Source organism: Electrona antarctica (genome assembly GCF_951216825.1).
Source record: "Electrona antarctica genome assembly, chromosome: 3".
Taxonomy (NCBI): domain Eukaryota; kingdom Metazoa; phylum Chordata; class Actinopteri; order Myctophiformes; family Myctophidae; genus Electrona; species Electrona antarctica.
In genome coordinates, this window is record NC_136808.1 from 17,977,793 (window position 1) to 17,992,701 (window position 14,909).

At 42.6% G+C, this 14,909-nt stretch overlaps 1 protein-coding gene across 1 annotated transcript in view; it reads left to right on the forward strand.

Moving 5' to 3' along the window:
* Positions 1–1,559: 1,559 nt before the first annotated feature.
* The window catches only part of lmo1 (LIM domain only 1), a 40,500-nt gene continuing 27,150 nt past the window's right edge, over positions 1,560–14,909 (forward strand). Inside the window, exon 1 of the mRNA XM_079498073.1 lies at positions 1,560–1,660. Within this exon, the coding sequence (XP_079354199.1) occupies positions 1,639–1,660 (22 nt within the window). The 5' untranslated portion in view covers positions 1,560–1,638. The remainder of the gene's footprint in view (positions 1,661–14,909) is intronic.

The window sequence follows — 14,909 nt, forward strand, 5'->3', positions numbered from 1 at the left end:
TTTTACTGTGTGGAGGCCATAAACTGCAGTTAATTTTGTAGATGATAATTTCCTATAATATGATCCTTACAGTACATTGTTATTTGATTATTAAGTCGCTCAAGGATGGTGCAGTGCCAAGATGGCACTGTAATAACTGTCTACTGCAAAGTGTAACAGAAGGCAAGGACAGACTGAGACAAGCTCACACCACACCACACATACAGCCTGCTGCTGGCTGCTGAGAACCAGCATTATTGTAGCATACTCTACTCCTCTTTCCTAAATGGCTAATCTTTGTTGGATCTCACCCTTAATTGGTTAACAGTCTCCGCAGGGCAAGTGAAAGTGGTGCTATTTAAGGCCTCGCCATGAAACAGCAACACTTTCATCTTGGCAATAACAAGCAACAATTATATTACCAGATTTGAAACAGAACCCTCTATCTACCCACTAATCAAAAACGCACTCCATCTGTTGTGCTGTCGCTTTTAAAACGACTGTTTATCTACAGTAGGCTATGTATGATAAGTGGGCCTGGACACCCTAATTACCACCGAGTTCTGTGATAAATAGGCTACAATTAGATGCTATTTCTATTAAATTCTGCAAACAAGTGAAAGGGAGGAAAAAACAAGTACATTTATGTGTAGCCTACGTATATAAGCGAACAACAGCATGGAGACAGCAAATATTAGCCTCAGACTCAGCCTCATTCACCCTGACATAGCCTACGCGCGCAAAGCACGTGCACGTGCGAATGTGCGCTCTCTCCATCATCACATCCATACACATGCACATTCAGACAAGGCAGGCAGAAGACGTCCACGCAGAGCGCGCACCACACAGACACACGCGCACGCACACTTTCCCTTAGCTGTGCTTTTGTTTTGTCAGAATTAATGAGAAAAGTTCCCTTGCCCTAGGGGTAATTAGTGTCCTTGGAGTTAAATAAGCTAATACTTAGACACCTCTGGCACAAGCAATTATGTTTGTGTATTGAATAATTGATTCAAAGAGGGGGGAAGGGCTGCTAATCAGATCTGAGCATAATGAATTGATTTAATTAACAGGGGAATCCGAGGGTCTCTGGGAACTGCGCGCATTTATTCAGTAGCAGAAGCGAGCACGGGCACATAAATTGGGGGAGAGAGGCGGTGTGAGTATGCTTTTAGCAGTTGTCAGATTTGCAATTGGATTTGTTGAATATAGTTGCCGTTTCGGAGCAAATGAAAACGAGGGGAGAATATTACAGCGAAGAGAGCGCCGTCGTTCAGTCTGAGCTTTTGATCCGCTCGTGTGCACAGTTAGATAGGCTACACTAGCTTTATATCGCTTTTCATTTGTATTTTCTCCCTCTCGCATGTGGAATTTATGAAGATCCAGCCAGCGTTGTTTTCCCTGCTGTATTCATTTGTGCTGTAGTTTAGACCGGATAGGGGAATTTCACACCGAATAACTTGGTCGTTCGCAGATGAATTATCGTCAATAGAATAACGTTCAGACTGCAATTCATCTTTCGAGGGTTTCGGTTTAGCGAACCGCACCAGCTCCGGCGAGCCGCGCGTTTCAAAGCCATTTGTGAGCAGACCGAGTGGTGTCGATCTGCTGGAGCCGAGAACGGATCGCCCGGGGTCGGACTCCTCGTTCCTCCGGACCATGGTGTTGGACAAGGAAGAGGGTGAGTAGAAGCTCAGCGATGATGATGATGATGATGGAGCTATACACAACACATCGCTACGGCGTGTAACAACCTACAACAACATGGACAGTGGACATTCTGCATTTCACATCTCCCATTCCGCTTAACCGACACTCCGACAGACAGTATGCGCATCCTCATAGACTACAGTGATGATGATGAGGGGCTTTCAACCTCATGACCATTAGGGCTATCTAGCCTATATGGGCTGCTGCAGCCTTTTTCGTGAAGAACCCTGGACATCTTCACTGCACTGTGCACCCCAAAGTTTTCGAGGTGCGCTTTGGCTGTACGAACAGCCCTGCCCTGACAAATCACTCAACGTGGCTTTGTCTTTTTGACCATACAGCATTTCTTTTTACAGCAGTTAACGTATGGAATGGATGCTAATTTAGTATTTAGTAATTCACAATATAACTCTAGAGTTCAACATCCTTGTCTGGCCGCTGCTCAGCCACGGTGCTCTTTCCCTTTCCCTCTAAGTGCTTTTTGCGTCTCTGAAGTTACCGAGCAGCCTTTGACATCTCCACGGGATGGGAGATGACAGCCGAGTGCTTTTAACTTGATTGCAAATTATGGATAGCACCGCGGAACGTGCAGCAGTTTCCATCCAAATAGGCCCACTTGCATTACTTAGGCCTATCTATTTTAATGTATTTAGGTTAATGGGTAAGGCAATCTAATTAATCTCAATTTAAATCAAAGTCTCCTCTAATGACGTCCCATTTTGGATGGAACTGATGTTCAGATGTCAGTCTGTTCATCACATAGGCTACAGTAGGTTTAAATGGCAGAGCATATGAATAGTTTCTGAATAAAACATGGAAATGTTCAAAGACTGTACACTACCATTGTTAGCAGGCTATACGAAAAGTGTACTTTTCTATACCGCTTTTAGTGAGTGCATGTTGGGGCTTGTTATGCTGACAATACAGCTCTCTTGGTAGCATTAGCTCTGAAAAGCCTCCACTAACCTTAATAGTAATTTCTTGTCATCTTTCAAAGGATGTACGTTAGCTGTTGTATATTTGGTTTTAGCCAGGGCTTCCTCCCCCCCAAAGTAATGGATGCATTTGCAACCCATTATTTATGTTGGAAAATGGATATTTCATATCTCTTAGAAGAGCATCCTTTCACTTACCCATCTAAAAACCAATAAAAGGATTGCCGCAGAAACATAAATTGGTCTGTCTGGCTGAATCCATGTTGTGCTGCTAATGTACCCAAATTAACTCAACTGTAAATTGTCTCCTTTGGATGTCTGTCTTACTAAAAGTTCCCCATATGATTCATGATTCAGATTGCTTTTAACAGTTATTGGCTAAGCAATATGGTAAATGTACAAGGTGATGCAAATGGCATTAGTGGGAAAGGATGCACGGGAGCATGTAATGCAGTCAATACTACATTAACTACTGATGCCCAATTACAGAACCAGGGAGAGTGGCTTTTAGGAGCATTAGGACTTGCAGAAAAGCTGAGATCACCTGCTGCTCATTGCCTAAAAGCTTCACCCTTTACTTGCTGGAGCCGACCAACATCTCTGGTATTTTGGCCAGGATGTAGAGGGAGTTGCTTGGATATGGGCTCTTTCATTGCCGTGGCTCTTAGTGTTTATTAGCTCTGAATTTATAGGCTTGTCAGTTCAACTTTGTCTTTAGCCACAGTGTGTGTGTGTGTGTGTGTGTGTGTGTGTGTGTGTGTGTGTGTGTGTGGGGGGGGGGGGGGGGGGGGGGGGGTGTGTGTGTGTGTGTGTGTGTGTGTGTGTGTGTGCGTGCGAGAGTATTGGGGGGGTTCACTGTTCATATTTTAATTTTACATCATTTTAAAATAATACAATGCAGTGTAAGTGTTGGTGGTTTTGAACGATGTTTTGGAACCTGTACTTGAGTAAGGGGACAACACACACAGTGGCTGTTTGACAGACAGTTTTATTGAACGCTCTCTGAGGAAAGTTCACAGCAATCTTGGGGATAAAAAGTACCCAGAAAATAACCTTTCTGCCCCATCATGAAAATTCCTTCAAGAAAATCAATAATGATACGAAGCAATTCCCACTCTTTCTGGCTTTAAACACTCGGAAACGTAATCATTTTCTGAACAAGAACATGTCTCCATTCATCATTATAGAATCCGTTACACTCCCTCCCTCTTTAAAGGTGCTGGAGTGAAACTCTGAAGGCACAATGTATGTGCGTCTAATTTACATGCTAAATACAGTGTAGCCTACATTTGCTGCGCCATGAGAATGCATTGAATTCTGTGTCTAATCTAATCCTGAATATGGATAGCCCATTCAGTTGACCAACACAGCTGGACATCTTCTATAAGTTATGTGCATTATAAACTAATCAACACGCAATGGAATTAATTGGTTATTTAGTTTACATATCTATCCATGTATGCATACAGTAGGCAATTATCAGATCGCCTGTAAAATGGAAAGGGAATGGCTCTGAAAAGGCGGAGGCAGATTGGAATATGCACAGTCTCTGGCATGTAAAATGAATGGCCTAATATACATGTCATATTCAGTGACGAATGGCTGTACATGTCCCCAAACATCTCAGGTGGGCATTTTATTTGAACTTGCAACGTAAAGGTTCTAGTTAACTTATAATAAAAGAAGTGACAAGCAATTCTGCACTTTCTCTAATTGATAGAAATATAGATTACCCGTTTTAACGCAAATAAATGGGACTTTGTTGTATAGATGTGTCTTTGGCTGATTATTTGAACAACTGTGCAACCTGGTGGATAAGGAAGCCTCCAGTCCTCATAGCTGATGATACATTTGTGTCTACCTTTACTTTTTAATTTATAACCCCGCAAGCACCCTGTCCAATGAAATTTGTACATTCATAAGCCATGTGATTGAAAAGCAATGTTTCAAATGAATACCGACCGGTGATCTGTCGGCTGGTGTAATAAACTTGGGCTTCAGGCTCTGATTTTTATTTTGAAATAATAAGAACTGCTTCATTCTTTACCAGTTACCATGGTAATACTGTCTTGTAGCGATGTTATATTGATTTAGAAAGTGGACAGTAATATTTCTTTTCTGTTATTCATTTTCTGAGGGTTGATTTCTAATTTCCAGTTGGAGATTACTTTTATACATTCCTTAAGTCTTTTCACTTTTCCACAGGAATGTAATTTGCTCGCTTGTGTTTGCTATTTTCTCAGCTTATTGGTTTTCTCTTACTCAAAATTAAAGTTCCCCATTTCAAATATTGAAATTACATCTGTTTCTTGTGCCCTAGGCCCTAAACAATATTGCAAACGTATTGCAGTGTTTTATATTTCTTAAGTCAGTACTAGTTATTATGAATCTTTATCCTAGCACCTGCATAATGTTTACAATAGTGTGTTGTCTTTAACAAAGCTTGTTGCTATGCTTTTAGCAACTGCAGTAACTACTGCATAGACACTGTGTTATCTTCATTAACATAAATAAATAACATTGACATTACATACAGTATAGTACAAGTACATACATAATAACATTAATATGAACACAAATGGCATTGCACTAAATCTGTTCTCATGGACTATGTTACAAAAACTAAAGATGTACAAAAAGCCAAATCATTTTTGCAACTTTGATCAGTGAGCGCTTAATTCAGTTTGATCTGTCACTGATCTAGTAAAAGCTAGAGTTCTCACCAGGCCCAATTCTTTCTCCCACCGCCAAACCTCTAGATCTCTATCATTCATGATCGTTTTACATCCGTCTGTGTGGGAGATGTATATCAGCTTCCATCATCTTATTGGAATTTAAAAGGACGGCACGGAGACTTGAAAGACACGTTAGCAAGTGTGCCCACCTGCCTCTCGTGTAAATGGCTGCACTCATCAGGGTGCCACACAAACTCAATTATGTACTCTTGAGCTGTAAGAGCATCCCTTTTTATTATAGCTGGAGGACACATGCTCAGCGCACTATCTTACAGTTTCTCACACAAGATCTACTTTGCTGAATGCATCAAAGGAAATGGACGTCTGTCATTAGATTGTACTCCATAATCTCTCTGGAGTTTGAATGTGGTGTGATGTGTGTGTGATGTGTGTGTGTGTGTGTGTGTGTGTGTGTGTGTGTGTGTGTGTGTGTGTGTGTGTGTGTGTGTGTGTGTGTGTGTGTCTTACACATTCAGACTTATAAATAAGAAACTCCGAGCCACAAGGTCATAGTACACCGCACTCCTCATTTGAAATGTTACACATAAAACCTTTTACAAAATCCACAGATATGCTTACACGGTGAGATGAACTGTCATTTTAGACCACTTTTTAAACCACTTTGGAGCAACCTTATCTCTCACCTTCAGTACTAAGACAAATGACAATGACGGTCTCTCATGTAATACAGATGTTGCACAGTTATATTATTGCCTCTGTTGACTTGAGCAGTTGACTCCAATCATTGGACACCAATCACCTACACAGTCAAATCCTTTACATATTAATTTACGGTTGATTGTGCAAATACAACTAAAGGGACCCTATACAGAGTTCAATTTCACCACTTTAAACCTGGTGTCTCTATTTTCAATAGTTAAAATAGCAGATCTACAAGTGCGTGAGTTGCAATGCAACATGTGAGCTTGTAGATGATCCATGTTTGCCATTTGTCATACAATGAAACGTGTATATGGCTTAAAGGTAGGGTTTCTGTGGTTAAAATAAGTGTTAAATAGCTCTATATTCCGATTCCGTACTCATTGCTAGAGTGTTTGTTCAGTAAGTTTGTAGAAGTCACAAAGAATCTCCAGCTCTTTATTAATTCTTTCTGTGCCGCTAGGTGGTAGCATTAGTGTAGTTAACCTGTGCCAGTGTCAGCGTTCACTTTAAGAGGATCATTTTCATCCCGCTGTAGCCCCCTGCACACTCTCACTCTAAGGATTGGCTATCATTAGCTCACACTGTTTACCCATCGCCAGAAACGTTTACATGTCGGGAGCGATGCGAGACAAAGACAAATGCCAAAGACAAATGACATCCGAACTTTGGATGGCTGACGATCACCAAGGAGTTATGGAGCTTTGAACATCCTGCTTTGAACAGAGATAAATGAGAGGAGTTGTAAAGATCCCATAGCTGGTTGTGACGGAGGCGTTGCATAGAAACAGTGGTGTCATGGTCGTAGAACGCAGTACCACACCATGGTACCAAAAAAATTGTGGCATACACGCGCAGGTACGGAACGGAACTGTGCACGCGCCATGCACTCTAGAACGCGTCCCCCTAGATTTAAGAGAAGACGCACCTAACCTCGCGTCACCAGACTTTCCAAGACGCACCAAGTACCCTGCAGTGGTCTAGGTTTACTGGCTGGCGGTGCCCTCCCCCCTATCTCCGCACCGTGTCAGTACCATGCCCAAATCAAATGGCTACTACTTTGCATAACAACAGGATTAACTGTTTACCTGAGCGCACGTTCCCATACACACTAGCAGTATGGCTCCAGTAGTCTACTAGCTGCTTCTGTGGTGTTCTGCACGCAACAGGAATGCCTCAAATAAGAGATTTGTACAAAGCAAATTAACTTTTCAGTTTTGCTACTGCAGCACAGTAAAGAAGTTTATCTGATTATTTTAAGTCTACTTTTGTGTTTGTGTGTTTAAAACTCTCATACACTTAACAATATAGGCTTATAGGCTATCAGCTGCTCTGTGTGCATGCACACATGTAGGCGCATGCGTGCGTGTGACGTGCCATGGTACTGAAAAAGAAAATCACCATTACACCACTGCATAGCAACCAGACCAATGTTAAAAGCTGCTTAGGGGCTCAACCAATTCATACGTATATGGAGTATACGGGCGGTATGAATTAGGGATGTCAAACGACTCATATTTGGCAAATCGATAAATCGAGGCTGCAAATCGACGTGTCGATCGATTTTTTTTTGCCTTTTTTCTTTTTCTTGTTGCTGCGCGGCAGTTGAGGAGAACGGCAACGACAGAGAACGCAACTATGCATTCCTTTAAGCAACACTACTTCTGCAGCTGCATCCATATGTTTAGAATTTGCATCAAAGCCCAATAATAAAAATATACTTTATTTTGTAAACAACAACGACACTGGAGGAGCAGCGGCGCTATCGGCTATGTCCCAACTCTCAACTTGTCTGCAGCCTGTCACGAGTCCCGTAATTAACTCATACGGTATGCACGTTGTTCCGTATTTTAACACTTTCAGGGCTTTAAATTGTTTAATCCATAAACTACACTTTTAAAAACAAGCCCCAAAAAAAACACAACCTGCAACTACAAATTCTTACAAGCAACTTGACAGAAAAACGAACCTTGCTTATAATGAAACGGCATGGCAACACTGTCTGTAGTGTGACCAATGAGATGTAAACCTGGGGTCTGGAAAGCTCAGAGCTGCAGCCATTGGATCATGACACGAGCACACGACCAATGGCACAGCACATTCAGTGTTGCTAAGATACCCCCCCACCCCACACCCTGGGACAATGGGGTCTATTCTATTCTCAAACCCAGAGCCACTCTGCTCAAACCACAACAGCTACCATGCATGATGTGACGAGTGGCACTGACAGTTAGCACTTAGCAAGTTAGCAGTAGCAGCACAGCAGTGTCACACACAGACATACGTACACGTACCTCTCCCATTTGGAAAACATTTGAAACAGCAACGTTTATAACGTTTTATAACAAGCCATTACAAAAAATAATAATAATAAAAACGATCTTTTTTGAGTTTTTTTGTCGCGGTGAGCATGAGTCGAAAATCAAGTCACATCCCTAGTACGATACGTACCTAGAAGATCACGCCCCATAGCTGGGGGGTACGAATATATTCGTACTTCGCAAAAAAAGAGTTAAACAGAAAGTTAATTTTTATCCAATCAGAATAGAGAACTCAGGACGGCTACAGATTAAACAAGTGAAACTGGAAGGGATGACACAAAGAAATGAGCACTCAGAATTGGAACTGGAACACTATAAAAATGAAGCTGATAAGCAGGTACTCTCTCCTGATTGGTTGAAAATGTGCCACCTACCTGAAAATGTATTTTATGTCTATCAAAGAGCTGGAGAGACAGAGGGAGACTCATGTTACTGAAACATACAACATTCTATATAGCAATGATTACTATCATAGTGCTTTAACCTTTTAACAAAAAAAGAAAATAAGAAAACACTAACACTACTGTATGTGCCCATGTGTATGTTGTTAGACAGATGTAACAATGTCAGCCCCAGGTAGTCGAGCCGCAGCGTGCTTGTAGAGTTGGTCTCACATACACATCCTGAACTAATTACCCAATACCCATGGATACATTATGTTGGCTGATAGAAATAACTATTCATATTGGTCTCTTAAACAAATATTCTCTTCGTTAAACCTTGATTATTCACCTGTTTACATACTGTCTCTTCACTGCCCTCACTTCTATGGCATGATACAAATGCTCTGTAAGGCCCCATTTACACTGGCAGCCAAATCCAGCCTGAATCAGATGTGAGCCACATCCAGATTGGAATCTGATTTGTTTAACTGCCGCTACTGCTGCTCTCACTCTACGCTCCTCGTTTCATTTCCGGGTTATTCAGGGAGGTGGGGGCTGTTGTTGTGAGCACAGTCATCGTTAGCAGTAGCTCAGACCCCTTAGCTATCATTACAAACAGTTACATGTGCTCAGCGATGCGATACAAACTCACAAATGATTTACGATCGCCGGGATGTGCGACGGCTCACCGTGGACATTGCTCAAAGCTTTAGAGATACAGAGCTTTGAAAATCCTGTAATAAAGGAGGCTCAATGGAGCTGGATTTAAAAATCCCATAGCTGGTGGGGACGGAGGCTCTCCATAGTAACCGGAGCAATGCTAAAAGGTAAATTGACGGTCGCCGCCTTCATATATGGAGTATACGGTTGTCTACGAACATGTACGTAGTTAGCACCTTTAGTACCTTTAGCTACGATTATAAACGTAGATGGCAGAGAAAAAGTTAAATGAGTCATGTGACATCATCATGACTCATTTAAACCAATCAGATTTCAATCTCAATGTGGCACAGATCTGATTCAGGCTAGATTTGTCTGCCAGTGTAAATGGGGCCTTTAGAGTCTCTGTACAGCATCTTCTTTCTTTCTGGGGAAGGCACTTAGGTATATCTATAGAGTGAACAGACAAGAGAAGAATGCCATGCAACAAAGGTCAAGAGGAAAGACAGCTTTTGACACCTGTAGCAAAACATGCATGTTAGCCTGCCGAGCTGCGGGGATGTCCAGAATAGGCCTTTCATTGTGATGCTTTCACCTAAAGCACCATACTGTAGTGATGCAAATAGCCTGCATCCTTACACTCACTAAATTGAGAAAGGACACAATCATGACACCTTCCAGGGGTCCTGGGATGCAATACTGTACTCAGTACTGTACTCTAACGTTGTTGAACTACTGTAGGACTCATAAAATGTCCCTGGGACCCATCTAAGAGACAACCCCTGGGTCTCGGGACCCATTACATTGAAAACCTATTTACATCACTGCTGTACAATACTGAGAGTTCATTTCCTGTTCTTTTTATGAACAGGAACGAGGCAAGTTGGGTAATCATCCCCACCCAGTTATGCAATACCCGTCTGTCTGTCTTCAATGACAGGGGCAACCAGATGTCCATATACAGTTATGGGCATATCGCTGCGCAACATGCCTGCTGAGTTTGAAGTCGGTCGGATGGTTCTCAAGATACGTGAACTATAGCGCAGACATGCACGCACGCACGCGCGCAGACATGCACGCACGCGCGCGCGCGCGCACGCACGCACGCACGCACGCACGCACGCACGCACGCACGCACGCACGCACGCACGCACGCACACACACACACACACACACACACACACACACACACACACACACACACACACACACACACACACACACACACACACACACACACACACACAGTGGATGGTCCCTGCCGGAATCAATACCAGACTACTGTTTTTGTGTTATAATGCTAATAGCTTACCTTTGGCCCAATGGGCAATGTCTGTTATGGACCAGAATAAATGTTGTAAAGAAATCATGTTTACTGATGCATAAGCAACAGGATTAGGCTACTTACAAAATATGTCACTAATTTACTGAAACATCCCACTACCAGAATAGGGTCGACGTGGTGTCTGGTTGCATGCTGGGGTTGAGCTTACCAATACTCCACTTGTCTGCACACTTCCATAGACTATTCAGTACTCTGCCAAGGTTCTAGGCTAGACATATTGTACAGTTAATAAAAAACACATTATTCAGGCACATTTCAGCCACCTTTTTTGCCCATAGGACCACTCTACAAAACATCATCAAACAGCGACGCACACCTATGGTAACATCATTATAAAAGGCCACAGGTTTCTGCGTTACACCCAAATTATTATTATTTTGGTTTTCATTATTTTTCATTATTAGTATTTATTTTCCCCGTGGCGATAGAGCTCGACCGGCCACAGGCTTGAAAAACAACAGAGTTGGTACCAAAGTCTTTAGAGATGTTCAAAGAACATAAAACAGACAGTACTGTCTGTGGGCCAATTAAAGCTCCATTGGGTGATACGTGACGCCTACTGACAAACTAGGGGAATTACAATAATAGGCCACTGTAAAGCTCTTCTGTGGAATAACGTTGCACTCATCCAACACGCTATATGTCAAACAAAGTGAGACAAGCATAAGCACTACAGACATACTGTTTCAGTATTTGTCATATCAAGTACAGTATTTTGAATGTTATTTTTGTATGTATTTTGATGGCAGTGGACCTTTATACAGCATTAAAACTAGTTTGTTGGTAAACAAGAAAAGCCTCCTCTTAAAACCACTTAAACCCTAATTACTTTGCAGATCGGAATTCCAGACGGGTCTAAACTAGGCCCCCTCCTATTTCTCTCTACACCAAATGTCTATGTCTCCCCCCATAATGCATCATAGATCGACATATTTTAAGCTTGTAGAAAGATCTGATTTTTGACAGAAAGTTCACCCCCAGAATAGGGGCATATTCAAGTGAATACGGTAACATAAGTGAGATTTTGAGTGGCTAATTCTAGTCTTTGATAAGATTTGAGGTTATTTAACTTCTGCTAGTTTGGTGCTGGACACCGGCACAACGGCGGTTCGCAGGTATTAAATAAGTGTTTGGTAAAAAACTAAACAAAAATAAAAATCTCCGTCATCAGCTGATGCCAACTGTTCACTATGGCAAGTGTGGTTCAGTCCAATTCCTTCCATGTGAACTACTAGGCCACAGCAGGTGAACCCGGTCAATTGCAGTCAATGGTAGACCACCTAGGATTAACACCCCATGCAACATCACATCCACAGTTCACTGAAGCGTTTTTCTATCTCTGTATCCAACCACACTCATTATTTACCCCATAAGGAGAGTGGGAGTAGAGGCTTGAATGACATTGGAGGCTTGTACGGCCAACTAACTGCCCCCCTGTGGGGAATTTGCATCATTCAAGATTAAACGGGCGCACATAGTGCTCCTTCCTCCCATCCAGTTCCAACACACTGAGGGCCCTGAATGGTACACCTGTCTGCTGGCCTATCCTTTCAAATAAGTGTGCAGTAATTGTTGAAGGGGGGCCACATTTATTCCGCACCAAATGCATTTTAATGCATGCTAAAAAAAAGTGTGTGCATCATTCTGTGTTGGTACAGTATGACAGAGCCATTGGTTCAATTTATTTAAAAAAAATCACAGGGAATCCTGACATTGGTGGATAGATACTGCAAGATTGTCCCCTTTATCGAAAGCTTGATCAGATTTAATTTGGATGTAAAAAAAAAGAAAAGAGAAAGGAATGTAATTACATTGAAATTGCAATTGAATTCACATGATGTACCTATGAAGATGCATTCATCTTCAAGGTTATCGACAGCTTGCAATCAGAGACGTGGGGTTTGTGTGTGTGTGTGTGTGTGTGTGTGTGTGTGTGTGTGTGTGTGTGTGTGTGTGTGTGTGTGGTGAAAAAGTGTGGTGTGGTGAAAAAGATTCCAACAAATAATAGACCCTCAGCACTACAGACAAGGCGCCGCAGGAGGCCCACAGCTGACTGGTTGGATGCAATGCAGAAGCTGCTTTTATTCTTTCAATGTTGGCACACGGTTCCCTCCTTGCATTTCCCTCTTCAGGTTCCTTCGGGGATTTATCGCTAATCCTGTAGGATGAATATTAGAAACCAGGGATGTTGTTATTTTCTTAGTTATTATTCTCCCCCTCCTCATTTATCATATCCATCCAATTCTTCCTTTCCCTCATTTCTCTCTCTCTCTCTCTCTCTCTCTCTCTCTCTCTGCTGTTGACAGCTCACCTTCTACAGCTTGAGTCCCACCATGGTTGTGAGCGAGCAACCAAGTGCTGGAACAAGTCGTCTTCTGTAGTCATTTTGAAACTATGCCAGTTTCGTGTCTCAAAATAAGCAGTAATGAATTTAATTAGAAAGCTGTTGCATATCTCTGTGATACATTTCTTTTAATTAACCCCATGTGAATAAATTAAAAATAATAGGGTCTGGAAAATGTGGAAGGAACACCCTAATGAAGTTATCCGTTAATTGGGATGGCGTCTGCAGCCAAACCGCAGTGAGCAGTGAGCACCAGGAGCTAACAATGCCTTCTGTAAAGCCTCTTTGCCTCCTCAGAAAAGGGCCCAGGGCCGCTGCTGACTTCAAGTGTAAGAAATGCACCTCTGACGTGATGGAAATGACCGTGGGTTGGGAGAAAAGGCAGCCCTGTTCCAGGCCGTTCTGCTGAGACTCCCCGTGCCGCGCTTGAAGCTGGGCCAGTGTTATTGCAGCCCTAATGCGGCTGGCTCATTTGGAGCGGATCAGGAGTAATTATGGTGGGGAAAGTGGCTGGCGACCGCGGGGGTCAGGACACTTGTAACATGTGAAAAGAGCAATTATTCCAGAAGACAAAACCCTCCCTTATCCCGGGCAGTGCCAGGGTCACTGTAAAGAGACGACTGGGCTACCTTTCACCTGGGCTTATTAGCCAACAGCAAGCTGCAAAGTTTGAGAGAGTGCATCTTGTTAATGAACAGTCCCTTCTTCATCTGCACCAACCTCACCTATACAGTAAAATCCTCAGTGTCCATTTAACTCATTTAAGGCAAATTAAGGGAGCATACAACTAACATTTTGTACACTTCTTGAGTTACAAATGAATAAGGTAACAGTGAGGATTTTACTGTGTACTATCCCCCCTCTCTCTGCCACTTACTGCGGGTGTTAATTATGTCATAATCATAGCATGCAAACAACGTCAGAAAGCAGCTCTCTCTCTCACAGACCCCAGCATTCATATACAACCATCTGGAAATGTGGCACAGTGTACAGTACAGTGCCATAGAAGGCTCATGCGAAGAAAAACATTACATGAAATGTAATATATCAACTCACTCCCCTGTGAGGAACTACAAAGTGTGTGTGTGTGTGTGTGTGTGTGTGTGTGTGTGTGTGTGTGTGTGTGTGTGTGTGTGTGTGTGTGTGTGTGTGTGTGTGTGTGTGTGTGTGTGTGTGTGTGTGTGTGTGTGTGTGTGTGCATGCGTGCGTGCCCACGTGTGTGTGAATATATACATGCGTATATATCTTTACGGTTTGCCCATGCGATATGCTCCCACGTAGGATGTGACCATGAATCACACAGTGTTTCAGTCGTCTTGATTGTGCTTATCACTTTGAATACACTCGTTGGGTCTGCTTTCAGCTGCTGTGCGCGTTCCAGCTGAGATTATTACCAGATGTCTTGTATTTTTTTGTCTTGGCAATAGAGAGACGTGTCTGCGGGCTCAATTACAGTAATGACGGGAGCTGAATGAGAGGGGCTGATTCACACAGACAATGGTGGGACATCTGCCTGAGATCCCTATTAACCTTAGCAGCAGACACCTCAGTCCTGGGACAAATTCTGTTTGGGATTGCCATGGACACAGTCACACAGCATTTAAACAGAGGCTGAAAGGCAAAAGAGTGCAGTCTTACAACAGCTCTTGGAACTTCTAAGCGGCAGAGTTACACACCACCACAGTGTTCTTCTGTTGTTTACTTCTGTTTACTGCAACCTGGCTTGAACAGATTTGTTTTCTTATCATCCCCTAAAAATATACAGTGCAATTCTCAGTGTTATTGTAACTTTGAAGATGCATTACTTTGTACAAACGGTTTGTACTCTCTTCGGAGT